Source organism: Callorhinchus milii, unplaced genomic scaffold (genome assembly GCF_018977255.1).
Source record: "Callorhinchus milii isolate IMCB2004 unplaced genomic scaffold, IMCB_Cmil_1.0 Scaffold2, whole genome shotgun sequence".
NCBI classification, from domain to species: domain Eukaryota; kingdom Metazoa; phylum Chordata; class Chondrichthyes; order Chimaeriformes; family Callorhinchidae; genus Callorhinchus; species Callorhinchus milii.
In genome coordinates this window covers 106428631-106445440 of record NW_024704743.1, presented here as the reverse complement: position 1 = coordinate 106445440, position 16810 = coordinate 106428631, and the positions used below count along the sequence as shown (strand labels likewise).

Below are 16810 nucleotides of genomic sequence, written 5' to 3'. Positions count from 1 at the left end.
GTGATTCCGCCCCTTGAGATTTGTAATATTTGTGAGTCTATTATTCTTGAGACCTGTGCAATTTTCGTTGAGTTGGAAGATTTTGCTGTGGTGTCAACACCTTTGAATACTATAGAGTTGATAACAGCTCTGTTTTTTTCCCCTCAATTTTGTCCATTGGTTTTCTGTAATTACTGTAACAATGAGTTGCAGTACAATTTACATTTAAATAGTTCTTTTCACATTGGGAGATCAAAGCACTTCACACTGGTGGCTGGGGACCTGCTCTGTGTATGTAATAATAATAATAATCCTTGCATTTGATATAGCGCTTTTCACGTTTTCTAGATGTCCCAAAGCGCTTCACAGAATATACTGTAAAGAGAATTGACTGTATATTTGTGGGCGAAACGCGGCAGCCAATTGCGCACACCAGTATGTATGTGTGTGTGTGTGGGGGGGGGGGGGGATTGATGACCGGAAGCAGTCAAAGAGGTACATCTTGAGGTGGGCTTTGAAATTTGAGGACGCTTTGAACCTCCTTGGAGCGAACCTGTTTGTTTCAGTTTTCATGTATAAGCCACAATCAGCATTCTTGTTTCATGTATAAAAAATATCTGTAATCTGTGAGTGTACAACCAAGTATACAATATGGTGGTTTGTACTCTTGCTGATGTACTCTTCATTAAATACATACAGGAAGTTAAAAAATTCCAGCAGTTCCAGTTCGTCTCGAGTGGCCTGCCACAACTGATTCCCACAGCAAAACAATTAATCACGAATCTTCAGGATATCATTCTAACATCAGATAAGAATGCCAAATATAACATTCCTGTGGTCTCAACACCACTTGAGCGGATTTGTTCTTCCAGTGTTGCCCAGCTTTTTTGGTAGGCAACAAAATACAGTTTCTTGATTGACTGTTTCTCGATTCAATCGAAATTTTCAAGACTGAAGTTGATAGATTTTTGTTAGATAAGGGTATCAAGGGATATAGTGCAAAGGCTGGTAAATGGAGTTGAGGTATAGATCAGCCATAGTGTAATATAATGGCAGAACAGGCTTGAGGGACTGAATAGCCTATTCCTGTTCCTAGATTGTTGAGCTGACGACTGGAATACAACATACATAAATGCAAGGTTCTACATATATAGAGGAAATAAAAACAGGAGGCACACATACTACTTGGATGGGATAGAATTTGCCAAAGGGGGAACTGAAAGAGATCTAGAGGTGTCTGATGATGACTCAACGCTCACCATGCCAAAATAGTCTCAGGCAGCAATAAGCAAGAGAAGTGGAATACTATGTTGACATATCAGTTAAGTTCTGTCACGTTCCCTGAAGACAACAACAACAAAATTACATTTGTAGAGTGCCTTTCATGTCGGGAGGACGTCCCAAGGTGCTGGACAGTCAGAGTTTCGAACCCAAGCTGGGGGTTGTGATTGGGGAGGGTGAAGGGCACGGGGGGAAGCAGGGTGATCAAAAGCACGGTCGAAGAGGAGGATCTTGAGATGGGTCTTAAAGGAGGCAAGGGAGGGGGCGAGGCAAAAGGACTGCAGGATGGAGTTCCAGAGGGTGGGGGCAGAGTGGCAGAAGGCCGACCCACCAATGGTAGGGCGGGCGAGACAAGGGACGTGAAGTAGGCCAGAGCCCGCCGAGTGGAGGAAGCAGGCCGAATGGTAGAGGGTTAGGAGGTCACAGAGGTAGGAGGAAGCAAGACCATGGAAGGTTTTGCAGGTGAGGGCCAGGATCTTGAATAGCATCCTCTGTGTGATGGGAAGCCGGTGGAGGTGGGCAAGGATGGGGATGAGAGAGTCCCAGAGCCTGGTGCGGGAGAGGACACGGACTGCAGAGTTCTGAATGATCTGCAGCCTGCGGAGTTAGGAATTGGGAAGACGACAAGCAAGGAGTTTGCATAGTCAAACTTAATGTAATTAATGTGCGTATGAGGGTTTTGGTGGCCTGCGGTGTGAGACAGTGGTGGAGCCGGGCAATGTTGCGGAGATGGGGGAAGGCAGAGCAGGTCATGGCACAGATGTGGGGTAGAAAGGATAGTTGAGGGTCAAGCAAGACACCAAGGTTCCAGACTGGCTTAGCAAGGTGGAGTGTGCAACCATGGATGGCGATGCTGTCAGCACCTGAAGTGTGGAGGTGCTGACGGGAGCCAATCAGGAGAACCTCGGTCTTGTTGATGTTCAATGAAGAAAGTTAGCTCTCATCCAGGACTTGATGTCCAACAGACATTCTGTCAGGACAGCAGTGGTCCTGAAGTCAAGGGTGGAGGCAGAGAGGTACAGTTGGGTGTCACCCGCATATATATGGAAGTTGACTCCATGTCACCAAGAGGGAGCATTTCGATATTGAAGAGGAGTTATTGAGCATATAGATTTGAAGTCATGCTCAAGCTGCACAGTTCTCTGGTCAGGCGGCATCTGGAGTACTGTATACAGTTAGGGAACCACAAAATAAAGGCCCTTGAGGCAGTGCAGAGGACGTAGCAAGATTGATCTCCAGTGTTAGAGGATTGAGTTACGTGCAATTATTTGGCAAGTTTAAGCTTTGCAGCTTTGAAAAGAGTTGGCTCTTATAAGCTTATGTAAGAATCTAAATAGAATTGAGAAAATAAAACAGAACAAAAGTTCCAGATATGTTGATGAAGCAGACCAAGAAGGCATAGGATCAGGATTCCAAAGGGCAATTTCAGGATAGACACTAGGAAGTGTTGCTTTAAAGAAGGTAATTAATGACTAGACTGGGTTACCAAGAAGGGTGGCTGTCATGAAACAGCTTGATGCTGTCATGGAAATATGGTAGCGTGATTTTGTTTTGCCAGCCAGGGGTTCGTTTGAATAAAGAATGAAGCTAAAATATGAATTGTCAAGAACTCATAATACAAACACACTCTGAACAAGAGCCTTTATTTCTATTATTTTAGGCTTCCATGTTACAGTCCATAATTTATTGTACATTATTCTCAACACACAAAGGGAAACACAAAAGCAATTATTGCACATTTTATAAAGTTGATTATACATCTTTTAACACCTATTAAAAATATGTAAAAAAAAGTCATTTTATTATACAAATATTATATATTGTTACAAAGCTGAAGCAATTCCTACTACGATTCATAGAGTCCAGTCAAGAAACTCACAGTGGGTTGAAAGATGCATTTTTCAAAGACAAAAGATGGGAAGATGAACTATTTTACAGAAGGTTTATGTCCCGTGTGATGATTTGGTAAGAACACAGTTTGATATTGATTTTAAATCTATTCAGCCATGAAACACTTCAATATCAGAATTTTGAAAACTTGAATTTAGGAGGTCTGTGGTATTACAAAATACGTTTTGAAAGAATACAAGTTATAATATTCAGAGTATATTGATTAATGCCTCTGCTAATGTAGATTTTTGGTTTGTGTGTAGATAGTGATATATTGTGCATTCTGCTGAAATCCACATACAACTGTAAACATTCACAGACAGCAATTGGTTTCAAATGTTAGTTCTCTTTTATCATAATTCTTAATACTTGGTTCTATATGAAACATTAATGAAATCCAGTAGCAGTAGTTTCAGCCTAGTAACACTAGTGATATCTCAATGCTCATTTTTATTTCTAAAAACACAGAAAATTGTGATTTTTTTTGTTGTTTCTTTATAATTAGACATTTAGACAATTAATTGATTACAGTGCTGATCAGGTTGCTACAAACTGTTCCTTCAATGGAAACAAACTTTGGAATTTTGTATTTGTTAATTTTCCTAAAAAAAGGCAGTCCATATTTACAAGGGAGAGAGATGTACATCTTTTGAGTGGGGCTCTTTTGGATTCACCAGCCATTACAGGTACAACAAACAATATGCTCGAGAACTGGAAGTATCACTCAAAACAGTCAACCATCATATGTAGCAGATATGTTTAAATATTACTCAGATTGGCCCCAACTGAACAATTTGGATATCTTCATTGACTGCAGACTTATGATAGAACCTTAACCACTTCCATGATTGTTTTTGGTGTAGACAGATGCGCCAGCTGACAATTTATCACTAAATAAATTATTTGGGGGACGGAGGAAGAGAGAAGGCGGGGGGGGGGGGTGTGAGCGGGGTGGTCAGTGCTATTGCTCCTGTACATAGCATCAGAATAGCAATGATGTAGTGATCAGAACTAAAATACTTTGCTTTTTTTTAAAAAAAGACACAGAACACAGACGTTCAAACTACAATTGTGCCCTAGCTTTCCAGATTGCAAATGTGTCATTTTATTCCACGCAGCAATTAATCAGAAAACAAAAGCAACCACAACTTCCCGTTACTCATCCAAAGCTCCATAAACAATGACTCTCAGGATTTGCCCCTTACTGTTTGTTGGCAGTGTGTAAATGCATGATACTTTTGTTCAGGGTACTTTTCAGAAGCAGCTACATATGCTCCTTTTGCAAAATATTGAACAGACTGCACGGTGACTAAGAATCAAATTGAATAGCCCGAGGCAAAGCCATGTTACGGTTTCCTTCATCAGGCAAAAATATTTTGTGTAGAACCAAAAAAGGGCACAGACCTAACAGTTTGCAGTTAAATGCAATTAGATACAATTTGGCACAATGAAAATAGCAATGTAAAATTAACAAAGCGTGATGATCAAGCACAGTGCTAAAATGTGGATGAACATTCAAACCTGGCAATATCTACCCTCACACTAGAAATAGCACCCAAGAGTAAAATGTGGACTGATAGGTGGCTGCAACAATCAAACTGGTACTGAAAATACAGGGATTGTCCCTCAAGCAAATTGTCTTAAGTTGTTTTCAAAACAAGTATCTCTCAATTCATTATGATACTGGAACTGTTTATATTTGGTCAGGGGACTCCATTGTCAGCAATTAAGTGACAACCGACACAAATTTTCCACCCTCCTGTCTTTGAGAAATAATTTTCTTATTGTCAATTACAAGCAAGATGTGGTTTGTCTAAATCTAGACTCTATCAAATCATTACATTGAAGGTTTAACTTGAAGAAATGTTGGAGCATTGAACTATACCACTGTATCAGCCAGGGACAGGTGCAATTTAACATTGAACAGCAATTTATTGACAGGAGTTTTTTGATATGTCCGAAGGAAGAATTCCTTTCACACAATAAAAATAGTTTTCTATCAGTGTGTAAGTTTAGTTTGTTAATTTTTCCATGCTTCTTATGGCTGTTGTTGGTATTGACCTTCTGTTGCTGTGTAAAAGTCTTCAAGCAAGCTTTTAAGATAATCGAAGGTTGGTCGATCTTCAGCTTTGCTTTTCCAGCATTCCTTCATGACGTCGTAAAGCTCCATTGGGCATTCTGGAGGACGCTGCATGCGATAACCACGCCCAATAGCATTTACCACTTCTGTGTTGGACATGCCTAAGGAGAAATGAGAAAGATTTTTTTTCAATCGAATGAACTGAAATATTTTTATATAAATCTATATTGTGCCTTTTGTGACCCATAAACTCTTCAGGCTTTGAATCAGGCTTCGAATGGCCTCCCTTCAGTTTCCAAATGCATTCAAGCAATACCTTGTTAATGAGCATACCTCCCTCTCACTGAATGCAAGCACTCTAACATTAATGGAAAATAAAAACCTAAATGCAGTAGAGGAGTAAAGGGATCTAGGGGTACACAGACACAATTCACTAAAAGTAGCAACACAGGTTAATAAGGCCATTAAAAAAAAAGCAAACCAGGCATTGGGGTTCATTTCTGAAGGGATAGAAATGAAAAGCAGGGAAGTTATGGTAAACTTCTATGGAACCTTGGTTAGACCACACTTAGAATACTGTGTGCAGTTCTGGTCCCCACATTATAGAAGGGATGTCGAGGCACTGGGAAGGGTGCAAAGGAGATTCACAAGGAGGATCCCAGAACTTCCTATCAGGAAAGGCTGTACATGCTTGGACTCTTTTCTCTTGAAAAGAGGGTAAAAGGTGACCTGGTAGAGGTCTTTAAAATGATGAAAGGTTTTGGTAGGTTAAACATAGGGAAGATGTTTCCACTTGTGGGGGATACCAAAACCAGGGGCCATCAATATAAAATAGTCACAAATAGATCAAATAGGAAAGTTAGAAGAAATTTCTTCACACAGAGAGTAGCAGGAATGTGGAACATGCTACCACAAGGAGTTGTTGAGGCAAATAGCATAGATGTATTTAAGGGAAAGCTAGATAGGTACATGAGGGAGAAAGGAATAGAAGGTTATGCTTGAAGGCTTAGTTGAGTAAGTGCAGGAGGAGGCTCATGTGCAGAATAAACACTGGCATAGATCGGCTGAGCTGAATGGTCTGTTTTTGTGCTGTATATTCTAATTTTTCATACATGGCCTATGGTCAGCAGTATTGCAGGTGAGATCAACAACAAAAAGGGCAAACGTTTCATTGAGCAGCACTTGCTAGTGGAAATGTTGAGTAATCTCACACGAAATGGTTACCATTTTGATAAAAAGCCAACTGGCCATAAGGAAATGTGAAAGTCCATGTTTTAAGATCCTAACTTGGATATTTGCAAAGCTAGGAACACGATTTCAACAGCCCCTGGCTGTAACATGGGCTAAGACACAGATAGGCCTTAAGATGGATTTGAAAACAGAGAAAGAAGACTACTTCTTGGTGTCTGAGTGCATTATTTGGCACCAGAATCATTTGCGCAGACTACACACACTAGCAATTTGAGGATGAAGGAGTTGTAACATGAAAATGTTGGTGTTCTCTGACCACATTTAACATGGGTAGAAAACACTTTGGCGTCCCAACTTTTAATCACTTTTTACTGAATTTATCCAATTTTTCATCACATTTTTACACCTTTGTTTTCTTCTGATTTCTGAAAAATAAAACTTGAACAATAACCAAAAAAACCTGGGTTTTTATTTTGTACGCAAAACAAGGTTAACGGATCTTAACAATGGGATAGGGCAGAAATGCAACAGAGCACACTAAAACTAGGTCTAATAAAAACAGAATGAAAGATTGAAGATGGGATGCAAAGTCTCTCAGAAATTTGCAAGTTGGCAAGTTGCCTTGATATCATTTCCTCTCACTTCAGATGGAATGTCATCCTGTCTGTTTGAGTAAGTCAGCAGAATGTTTTTGTCTGATTAACACATTCGGTAAAATGAAGGAACTGAGCAAGAGCATTGCAGCACTTCTCAAAGTTACCATCATTTCCCGTATTTAAAAAACAATGAAGCCACAAAGTAATTCCAAATAAGGAACTAAGCACTTCTAAGACGTTAACCTGCTGGACACTTGGAAACAGAAGGGGATAAATTTCATCTAGCTTTACATACATATATAGCTTTATATATATATTATACCTCAAGCGCTTCACAGAATATACTGTTAAGTGTCGTGATTGTATATTTTGTGAGCGAAATGCGGCAGCTAATTGCTCACAGCAGTGTTTCACACAGTCGTGGATTCAGTGACAAACGAAAAGTCACTCAATTGGGTTTTTGATTAATTTAGAATTAAATTAAAATTCCTTATTAACATTGCATTCGGAACCACATCACTCCCACCCTCGCTCGCCTCCACTGGCTCCCCATCCCCCAGAGGATTGATTTCAAGATCCTCATCCTCACCTACAAGGCCATTCACGGCCTTGTTCCCTCCTACCTCTCCAACCTACTATCCCCCTACCTACCTGCCCGTACCCTCCGTTCCTCTGGCTCTGGTCTGCTCCACGTCCCCCGCCTCAACCGCCCTACCATCGGTGGTCTGGCCTTCAGCCTCTCAGCCCCCAGGCTCTGGAACTCCATCCCCCAGTGCCTTCGCCTTGCTTCCTCCTTTCCTCCTTCAAGGCCGGTCTCAAAACCTTTCTCTTTGACCGTGCCTTCAGCTCCCCTCTCGACTCTCTTCCCCCTCCTCGCTCCCTCCCTTCCTCCCTCACCCTGACATTCCCCCCTCCTCGCTCCCTCCCTCCCCTGACCATTTCCCCCCTGCTCGGGTCATGACCCAACTGTGCAGCGCCTTGGGACGTCCTCCTGACGTGAAAGGCGCTTTATAAATGGAATCTTGTTGTTGTTGTTGTTGTTGCATTTCAGAACTTCAAAAAATTGGGAAATTCTTAAAATACAGTCTTCATTTTGAAGCAGGTTTATGTAAGTTTCTTTTAAGAGCTACAGAAAAACAACTTCAAAGTTAAGGCTGAATTCAACATCTTAAATACTTTAAAATGCTATGTAAATACATGTAAACCCTGGTAGAATTTGCCCATCAGCTTGGCTCAGTTAGCAGCATTCTTGCCTTTGAATTGGAAGGTTATGGGTCCAAACCCCACTTTGGGATTTTGGATTCATATTGTCTGGGCTGACACATCAATTAAAGTACTGAAACAGTGTACAAAGGCAAAGCAATAATGCTAAATTTGTACAAATACCTTGGTTTAGTTGCAGCTGGTGTACTACATTCAGTTTTGGGCACCTCATTTCAGGAAAGATGAGGAAAGGCATTGAGGGGGGAGCAGAGGAGGGCCTTAGTTACAAGGAGAGATTGGAAAAATTGGGTCTATTTTCATTGAAAAAGAGAAGGTTGAGAGGGGACTTGAAAGAAATGTACAAAGTTATGAGGGGTTTTGACAGGATAAATACTGTGAAACTATGATAACTTTGTTACCCTAAGGGAAATAGCTGAAATAATAATAATAATCCTTGGATTTGATATAGCACTTTTCACACTTCTAGACATCTCAAAGCGCTTCACGGAATATACTGTAAAGTGAATTGACTGTATATTTTGTGGGCGAAATGCAGCAGCCATTTGCGCACAGCAGTATCCCACAAACGTCGTGGATTGAGTGACCAAATTATATCTTGAATAATTAAGGGATTATTATCCTGGAAATGCAATCCGCCAATCGACTAACAACTGGGTTTCTACTTACTGCCAGGTAATCAGAGGCGTGTGGAGTAAAGAAACTTGCCCAACATTTCCCCCTGCCGGGAATTGAACCCAGGCCTCTCATTTGCAAAGTGAGTGCTCTCACCACTGAGCTACAGGACTCCCCACAATGACTACTTATCAGAGTTGACTCGTTAATCAAAGTACAATATCTCAAAAGTACAAAGTGCATGAATAACCGGGATATTGAGTGATTGACTAGTTATGTGACGTTGACAACTTTTCCTAGGGGCGAGTTATCAGCTTCGCTGTAGGGAGAAGTGATTTCCACTAGTAGGGGAGTCAGTGACTAGGGGCCAAAGTTATAAGAGTTGTTGTAGAATGACCTGACAAATAAGGTGGTAAAGGCGTAAGTCCATTGTAGGTTTCAAGAGGAAAGCATACAAGGTATATGAAGGATAGAGGCTTGAAAGGGTTTGGGAATAAATCAGGGCAGTGAGATTGAATGAACGTCTTGCTTTGAGAGCCAGTGTAGACTTAAATAGGCAAATGCCTGACATCTGTGCTGTAAATTTCTTTGATTCTATGCTTCTAGTGCTAGGGGTATAGTACATTGTTGGAGGTGACGTCCTTCAGATGAAACATTAAAAAGTGGCTCTTTTATCTGTTCAAGATGAATGTTAAAGATCCCATGGCACTGTTCAAAAAGAGAAGGGAGTTTCTCCCGGTGTCCTGGCCAACAATCTCCTGAATAAAAATGATCATTCACTTCACTGCTGTGTGTGGGACATTTCTGTGTGCATATTAGTTGAGGTTTGCCTACAAAATACAGTCACGTAACTCTACAATAAATCCTGTGAAGCATTTTGAGACATCCTCCTGACATGAAAGACGCAGTATAAAATGCAAGGATCATTATTTCTCTCCTACATATTGATTTACTTTAGAAATGTGATCAAATTGACTAGTGAGTGTCCTCAATGCCATTGATAAAATCTCACATTTGATGACATCAGAAGCAACAATATGCAAATTCTTAGGGCTGCTGAACTAAACAATCAACTAAAAGCATCAGTAAGGAATATGCTACAATTAACCACATGATAAGCCTCATTTTCTAAATGCAACATGCAGATTCTTAAGAGCTTCTGAACCAAAGAATCCACCAATAACGAGTGTCGCAACTCAAAATATTTGACTTGGGTATAAGGAGACTAAAGGACAGAGATGGCTGTATTGGAAAAGTCATTCTGGCCCACCAAGATTATCTTTGTGTTTTTTCCTGCACTGAAGCTAACTATTTTATTTCCAATTACCTGCTTTTCACAATTGTTTCTAAAGTCTTCCTCTTTAATTCTGCTTGGCCAATTCTTTCGTAAAGATTATGTAGTAACCACTTGAGATAAAGAATTCCATTTTCTAATAATGCTGCATGAAAATATTTTTCTCAATTTTCCCTAAACCTTTCCTGATCTTTTGCCCTTTCGTTACAGCTCGACCAACTGGGGGAAATCATCTATTCTCTCTCAACATTTAAGACCTCAATGAGATCCTCTTTTTACCCCCTCTGTTCCAGTGATAACTAAGAGGATTTTTGAAGCCAATCATCACTGTAATCCTTCCTCACCATTCCAAACAGCAGAATTATTCATAAATAGTTTTCAGATAGGTGGCTGGGTTGGTAGTAATCGAGGATATAAAGATAGGAATACGTGGCTACAAATGGCCAGGAATCATCTAGAATAAACAACGAAGATTTGGAAGAAAATCCAAATGAACAAAACTAATTTCGGATTGCAAAGGGAAATTCCTGCCATCAAAAATGAAAACAAAAAGCTCAGTCTGCTGATCACATCAGTGTAAGCTAAGGACAGCTTCCCTTTTGAAGTTTTGGACTTTGAACTGGTAAAAGCCACAGAATAGATGTGCTTGCACATTTTTGGGACGTCCTCCTGACGTGAAAAGCACTATACAAATGTAATTTTATGTTGTATTCATCTGCTTCAAGTGGCCTGCTTTAGTTAAGTGCTCAGCAGCACAACAGCATCCCATTAATTATCACCTCCAAGGTTTACAGTAGACTTTTTTTAAAAAAATCTCTTCCAGGGCATTAGAGTATGTCAAATGATAATTTTAGGTAGATTTTAGAGCAGGTGAAATTCACAAAATGTTTCACATATTTTTTTATAATGGATTTTTTGTGCTTTAAGATGAAGTTGCCCAGCTGAATTTTGCACATATGGCGAGTGTCACCACTCAACATCCCAAAATGGGGGCAATTTAGTAAAACTCTATATTTTATAATTAATAATACTAATCCTGACATTTAACATAGTGCGTTTAATGTCAAGAGGACCTTTCAAAGTGGTTCGCAAGATATACTCTAAAATGTAGTGACTGGGAATTTTGTAGGTGACTGTGGCTGCCAATTTGTGCTCAGCAATAAACCACTAACATCCATGAAGTGAATGATCTATTTTATCTGGGGGAAAGTTTGGCAAGGTTACGGGGAGAAACTACCTTCTGTTTTCAAATAGTCACATAATCTTCAACAACCACATGAAAAGGCAGATGTGACCTGGGTTTAACGTCTCATCCCACTTGCGCTGTGTGTCAGCCTAGACTGCCCGTGTTCAAAGTCCTGACATGGGAGCTTGAACTCCCAGCTTTTTGACTAAGAGGTGATAATGGTAAGAACTGACACAACCAGTATGTCTTACTTTCAACCCCTACAGCAATTGACGTGAATTTCTACCGCCCACATGTTTGTGGTTGCAATCATCCTCCAGATAAAATTAATCTTTGTGGGACATTGCTGCACGCAAATTGGCTGCAACACTTGCCTACAAGTACACAATCACTATACAGTAAACCCTGTGAAAGACTTTGAAATATTTTATTGATTTGATAAGGTGGTGTATTAAATGTAAGAATTATTAATATTATTATATTAATAATAAGGAAGCAAGATTGTACTATTAGCACCTCACTTCTATAATAGAATACTAGTCACATTTACAAAAGAGCTTCTTCCCGTGTCATTTGTTTACTTTGTGGCTCTCTGCCCATTTGCACCACATTTTTCAAATGTTTTGTTAAAGAACCATTTCTGAATGGCAAAGTAAAAATATTTTATTTAACACGTTACTAAACATGAAATGTTAAGATGTTCCATTACTGAAACATTTTCCCACTTTGATATTATTTTGCAACACGTAAGTTCTGTAAAGCTTGTTTTTTTTTAAATCAACAGCACCAAAGAGGTAATATAACTGAGGTAAGATAACACTTAACTCAAGCCCAAGAGTTAATCTATCTGATCAACTTTCCATTATTTTCTGCTTGTAATTTCATGAAGCTCTTGCTCAGAGGGATGGATCAACAAACCGAAACCGACAATGATTGAGCACATGCTTTACTAAACTACTCGAGCCAGCTGCAATGCATAAAGATCTAGTTGCAGAAACCTTCAAATATACACACTCACACACACACACACGACAACAACTTGGATTTATATAGTGCCCTCCACGCCGTAAGGCGTCTCAGAGCACTTTACAGGAATGGATCCCGGTTCCGAGCCAGGGGGAGGGGGAGGAAAGTGACCAAAGGCGCAGTCGAAAAGAAAGGTCTTCAGCAGAGACCTGAAAATGGGGAGGGAGGGAGGTGAAGGGAGTGAGGAAGGCAGTTCCAGAGCCTCAGGGCACAGTGGCTGAAGGCACGGCCACCGAGGGTGGAGCGGAGAACTCGGGGGATGAGGAGGAGGCCAGACCCGGAGGAACGAAGGTACAGGTACTGTTTTGAGGAGAGAGGAGGTCAGAGAGGTAGGGGGCTGTAGAGGAGTGTAGGTACTTGAATACAAGGGTGAGGATCTTGAAATCGATCCTCTCTGGGATAGGCAGCCAGTGCAGTCTGGCAAGGACTGGGGTGATCGGGGAGCGGAGTTTCGTGCGGGTGAGAGTGCAGGCGGCAGAGTTTTGAATGATTTGGATTTTATGGATGGTAGTGGATGGAAAACCCGCGAGGAGGGGGTTAAAGTAGTCCAGCCGAGAGATGATAAAGGCATGGACCAGGGTTTCCGCAGCTTTTGGGGAGAGGTATTGGCGGAGACGGGCGATGCGACGGAGGTGGTAGAAGACGGTGCTGGTGAGGGTCCGGGTTTGGGGGAGGAAGGATAATTGGGGGTCGACCCTGACCCCTAGGTTGCGTACGGGTTCGGAGAGTTTTAGGGGGAGGTCAGGTAGGTGGAGGAGGTGAGAGCAGTGAGATTTTAGACGTTGATGAGAGCCAAAGAGTATGGCTTCCGTCTTGTCAATGTTCAGCTGAAGGAAATTTGCGCTCATTCAATCCCTTATGTCTGACAGGCAGGCTGACAGAACATCAGGGGAATGAGGGTTGCAAAGAGAGGTGGAAAAATAGAGTTGGGTGTCGTCTGCATACATGTGGAAGTGTACCCCATGTCTGCGGATGACATCCCCAAGAGGAAGTATATAGATCAGAAAGAGGAGGGGGCTACGGATGGATCCTTGGGGTACCCCGCAGGTGACCGGGTGAGAGCGGGTGGAGAAGCCGTTTATGCAGATGTACTGCTGGCAGTTTGTGAGGTAGGACTCGAACCAGGTGAGTGCGGTCCCACTGAGGTGGATGACGGAGGAAAGGCGGTGGAGGAGGATGGCGTGATTGACTGTGTCGAACGCGGCGGAGAGGTCCAGGAGGACAAGGAGGCAGAGGGAGCCCTGGTCACAGATAGAGAGGATGTCGATTGTGACTTTCACAAGCTCAATCTCTGTACTGTGGGCAGAGCGGAAACCGGACTGGAGGGGTTGGAAGAGGGAGTGGGAGGAGAGGTGTGCGCGGAGTTGGTTGGCAACAATGCGTTCTAGAACTTTTGAGAGGAAGGGCAGGTTAGAAATAGGGTGGAAGTGGCTGGGGTTTGAGGGATCTTGGGAGGGTATTTTCAGGAGGGGGGTGATGACAGCAGTTTTGAGGGGGGCAGGGACTGATCCAGAAGAGAGGGACTGGTTGATGACGTCAGCCAGTAGTGGGCAGAGGAGGGGGAGCTGGGTGACCAGCAAGTCGGTGGGGAGGGGTCGAGGCAGCAGGTGGTGTGCTTCATGGAGGTGATGGTGGGTGAGAGGGAGGAGGGAAAGATGGTGAGGAAGGAATGTAGAATGGGGGTGGTGGTAGGAGCAGATGATGAGGAAGGTGAGGGGGACAGAGAGCGCGTGGTGGTGGGTGACAAGGGGCAGGTGGATGAGGCTGCCTGGCGGATGTTAAGTATTTTAGATGAAAAGAAGGCCATGACCTCCTCGCACTTGGCATTTGATACGAAGATGGAGGAGGCCTGAGGGGGGGCAAGGAGGAGGTAGTAGGTGGTGGAAAAAAGGATTTTAGCCTCCAAAATGATGTTGGAGTAGAAGGCCGTTTTTGCGCATGTCAAAGAACGACGGTAGCTGTGGAGATGCTCGAGCCACAGTTGGCGGTGAACTGTTAGGCCAGTTTTCCGCCATTTGCGCTCGAGCAGACGGATTTGGGTCTTTAGGCGCGGAAATGGTTGTTGTACCAGGGGGATCGGGTGTGTTTGGAGATGGTCCTGGATTTTAGGGGGACAAGGGACACAGCACATATAATATATGTATATGTTTCAGAAGATATCAGAAAACTATTATAGAAAATATCTGTCGGAAAAGGGCAGGCATTTAGAGCAAAGAATAAGCATAGCCTTTAGATAAGGAGTGTGTCCAACCAGCTACGAGATTTTATATTTTACTACGCATATGCCTTACTGGAAATGGTCCATACAATATAATCACTAGTTTTATGTTCAAAAGTATCCAATGCCTGTAACTCACATAGATTGGGTCAAGTTATCATGCTATAACATTTAATAATGATATAGCGCTTTTCATGTCTTCTAGACGTCTCAAAGCGCTTCACAGAATATACTGTAAAGTGAATTGACTGTATATTTTGTGGGCGAAACGCAGCAGCTAATTGCGCACAATAGTGTCCTACAAACAGTCACAGATTTCATTTAGAGCTATATTAAAAACTAGAAGACTCTCATCCTAGCGTTCTAAAACAATTTCCCTGGCTGTTTATACAAGTAATTTTCAAACAGAAATTACTGTATTTACCAACCACGCCAATTTATTAACTTGAAGTACAGTGCAATCGTGAATATCCATTATAATGGATAATTGAAATTGGTAGGTAATCAAGGTCTTCATTTTCTGTGGATTCTGTAACAACAAATGTTCCAGCCTCCATGAATGATGAATCAGCAAATACATTTAGTACATAGCTGAGTCACACAGACGGAAAAGATTCATAGGTGGGGCATTTTCATCTACTTCATCCCTAGTTTAGGGAAGCAAAAAAAATGCCACGGATCCGAATCTTTATTGCTATCTCAAAGTACAAATGCTGATGCCTCAAATATGAGGGGTCCCCACACCCCCGAATTCAAGTCAGCTAGCCCGCAACACTCACTGTCAAGGCTCACACATAAGGCCCACTTGTGTGAGAAACAAGAGGCACATACCATCCATAAAACTATACCCCAAATTTGCTTTTGTCCACAAATAATGGTTTAAAAAAATGGCGAACACCAGGTCTCAGTTTCGCCCTGCACATAGCACAGAGACAGCGCTTGTCAAAGTCACAAACGACATCCTCGCTATCTGTGACCAAGGTTCCCTCAGCATCCTTGTGCTTCTGGATCTCTCTGCTGCATTCGACACAGTCGACCCCGCCATCCTCCTCCACCGCTTTTCCTCCCTCATCTATCTTAGTGGGACCACACTCACATGGGTCGAGTCTTACTTAGCCAACTGCCTCCATTTCATCTGGGCAAATGGTTTCTCCTCCCACCCCGGCCCGGTCACCTGCAGTGTACCACAGGGCTCCATCCTTGGCCCTCTTCTACTCCTTATCTCTATGCTCCCACTGGGCAATGTCATCCGCAGTCACTGGGTAAACTTCCACATGTATGCTGATGACGCATAAATCTACTTGGCCTCCTGCAGTACCAACTCCAGGTCCACCAATGTTCTATCAGCTTGTCTGGCAGACATCAAGGCCTGGATGAGTGCAAACTTCCTGCAGCTGAATGTGGACATGATGGAAACCATACTTCTTGGATCCCGACAACGTCTTCACTCCTGCGGATCTAAACTCCTCAAACTCCGTGGGCTCTCCCTCAGACTCACCGAACCAGTGAGCAATCTAGGCATCCAGTTCAACCCCCAGCTATCTTTCCACCCCCACATCTGGTCCTTGACCAGGAGCGCCTTCTTCCACCTCCGCCACATTGCCCGCCTCTGACCATACCTTACCCCAAATGCAGCCGAAACCCTCGTGCATGCGTGTGTCACCGCCTGCTTGGATTACTTAAACACAGTCCTCGCCGGTCTCCTCAGCTCCACTTTTCAAAAGATCCAACTCATCCAGAACTTTGTCACCCGTATACTGACCTGGACCAAACTCCACACCCACATCTCACCAGTTCTGGCCAGGCTCCACTGGCTGCTCATCACCGAACAGATCGACTTCAAAATCCTCACACTCATGCTCAAATCCCTTCACTCTCTGGCACCTCCCTATCTCTCTGACAACATCATTCCCCAATCCACCTCCCGGTGCCTCCGCTCAACTGGCACCGGCCTCCTGCTCATCCCTCGCACCCCGCACCTTATCATCGAAGGTCGAGCTTTCAGCCACTATGCCCCCAAACTCTGGAACAATCTCCCTCAATCCATCTCCCCTGCCCCCTCTCTCCCCTTTTTCAAGTCTCATCTGAAGACCTTCCTCTTCGACCGTGCCTTTGGCTACCTCCCCCAACCCCCACATCCCCCCCAGCTCGAAATCAGGCACCGCCACTGTTAAGTGCTCTGAGACACTACCCTGCGTTGGAGGGCAAGTTGTTGTTGTAACCATATATAAGT

At 42.8% G+C, this 16810-nt stretch overlaps 1 protein-coding gene across 3 annotated transcripts in view; it reads right to left on the bottom strand.

Moving 5' to 3' along the window:
* Window positions 1–4085: 4085 nt before the first annotated feature.
* lyn (LYN proto-oncogene, Src family tyrosine kinase) overlaps window positions 4086–16810 on the bottom strand; it is a 50857-nt gene continuing 38132 nt past the window's right edge. For all 3 annotated transcript variants that reach the window (XM_042346204.1, XM_007890999.2, XM_007891000.2), the window contains exon 13: window positions 4086–5391. In XM_042346204.1, coding sequence (XP_042202138.1) covers window positions 5189–5391 — 203 coding nt within the window. In that variant the 3' untranslated portion in view covers window positions 4086–5188. The remainder of the gene's footprint in view (window positions 5392–16810) is intronic.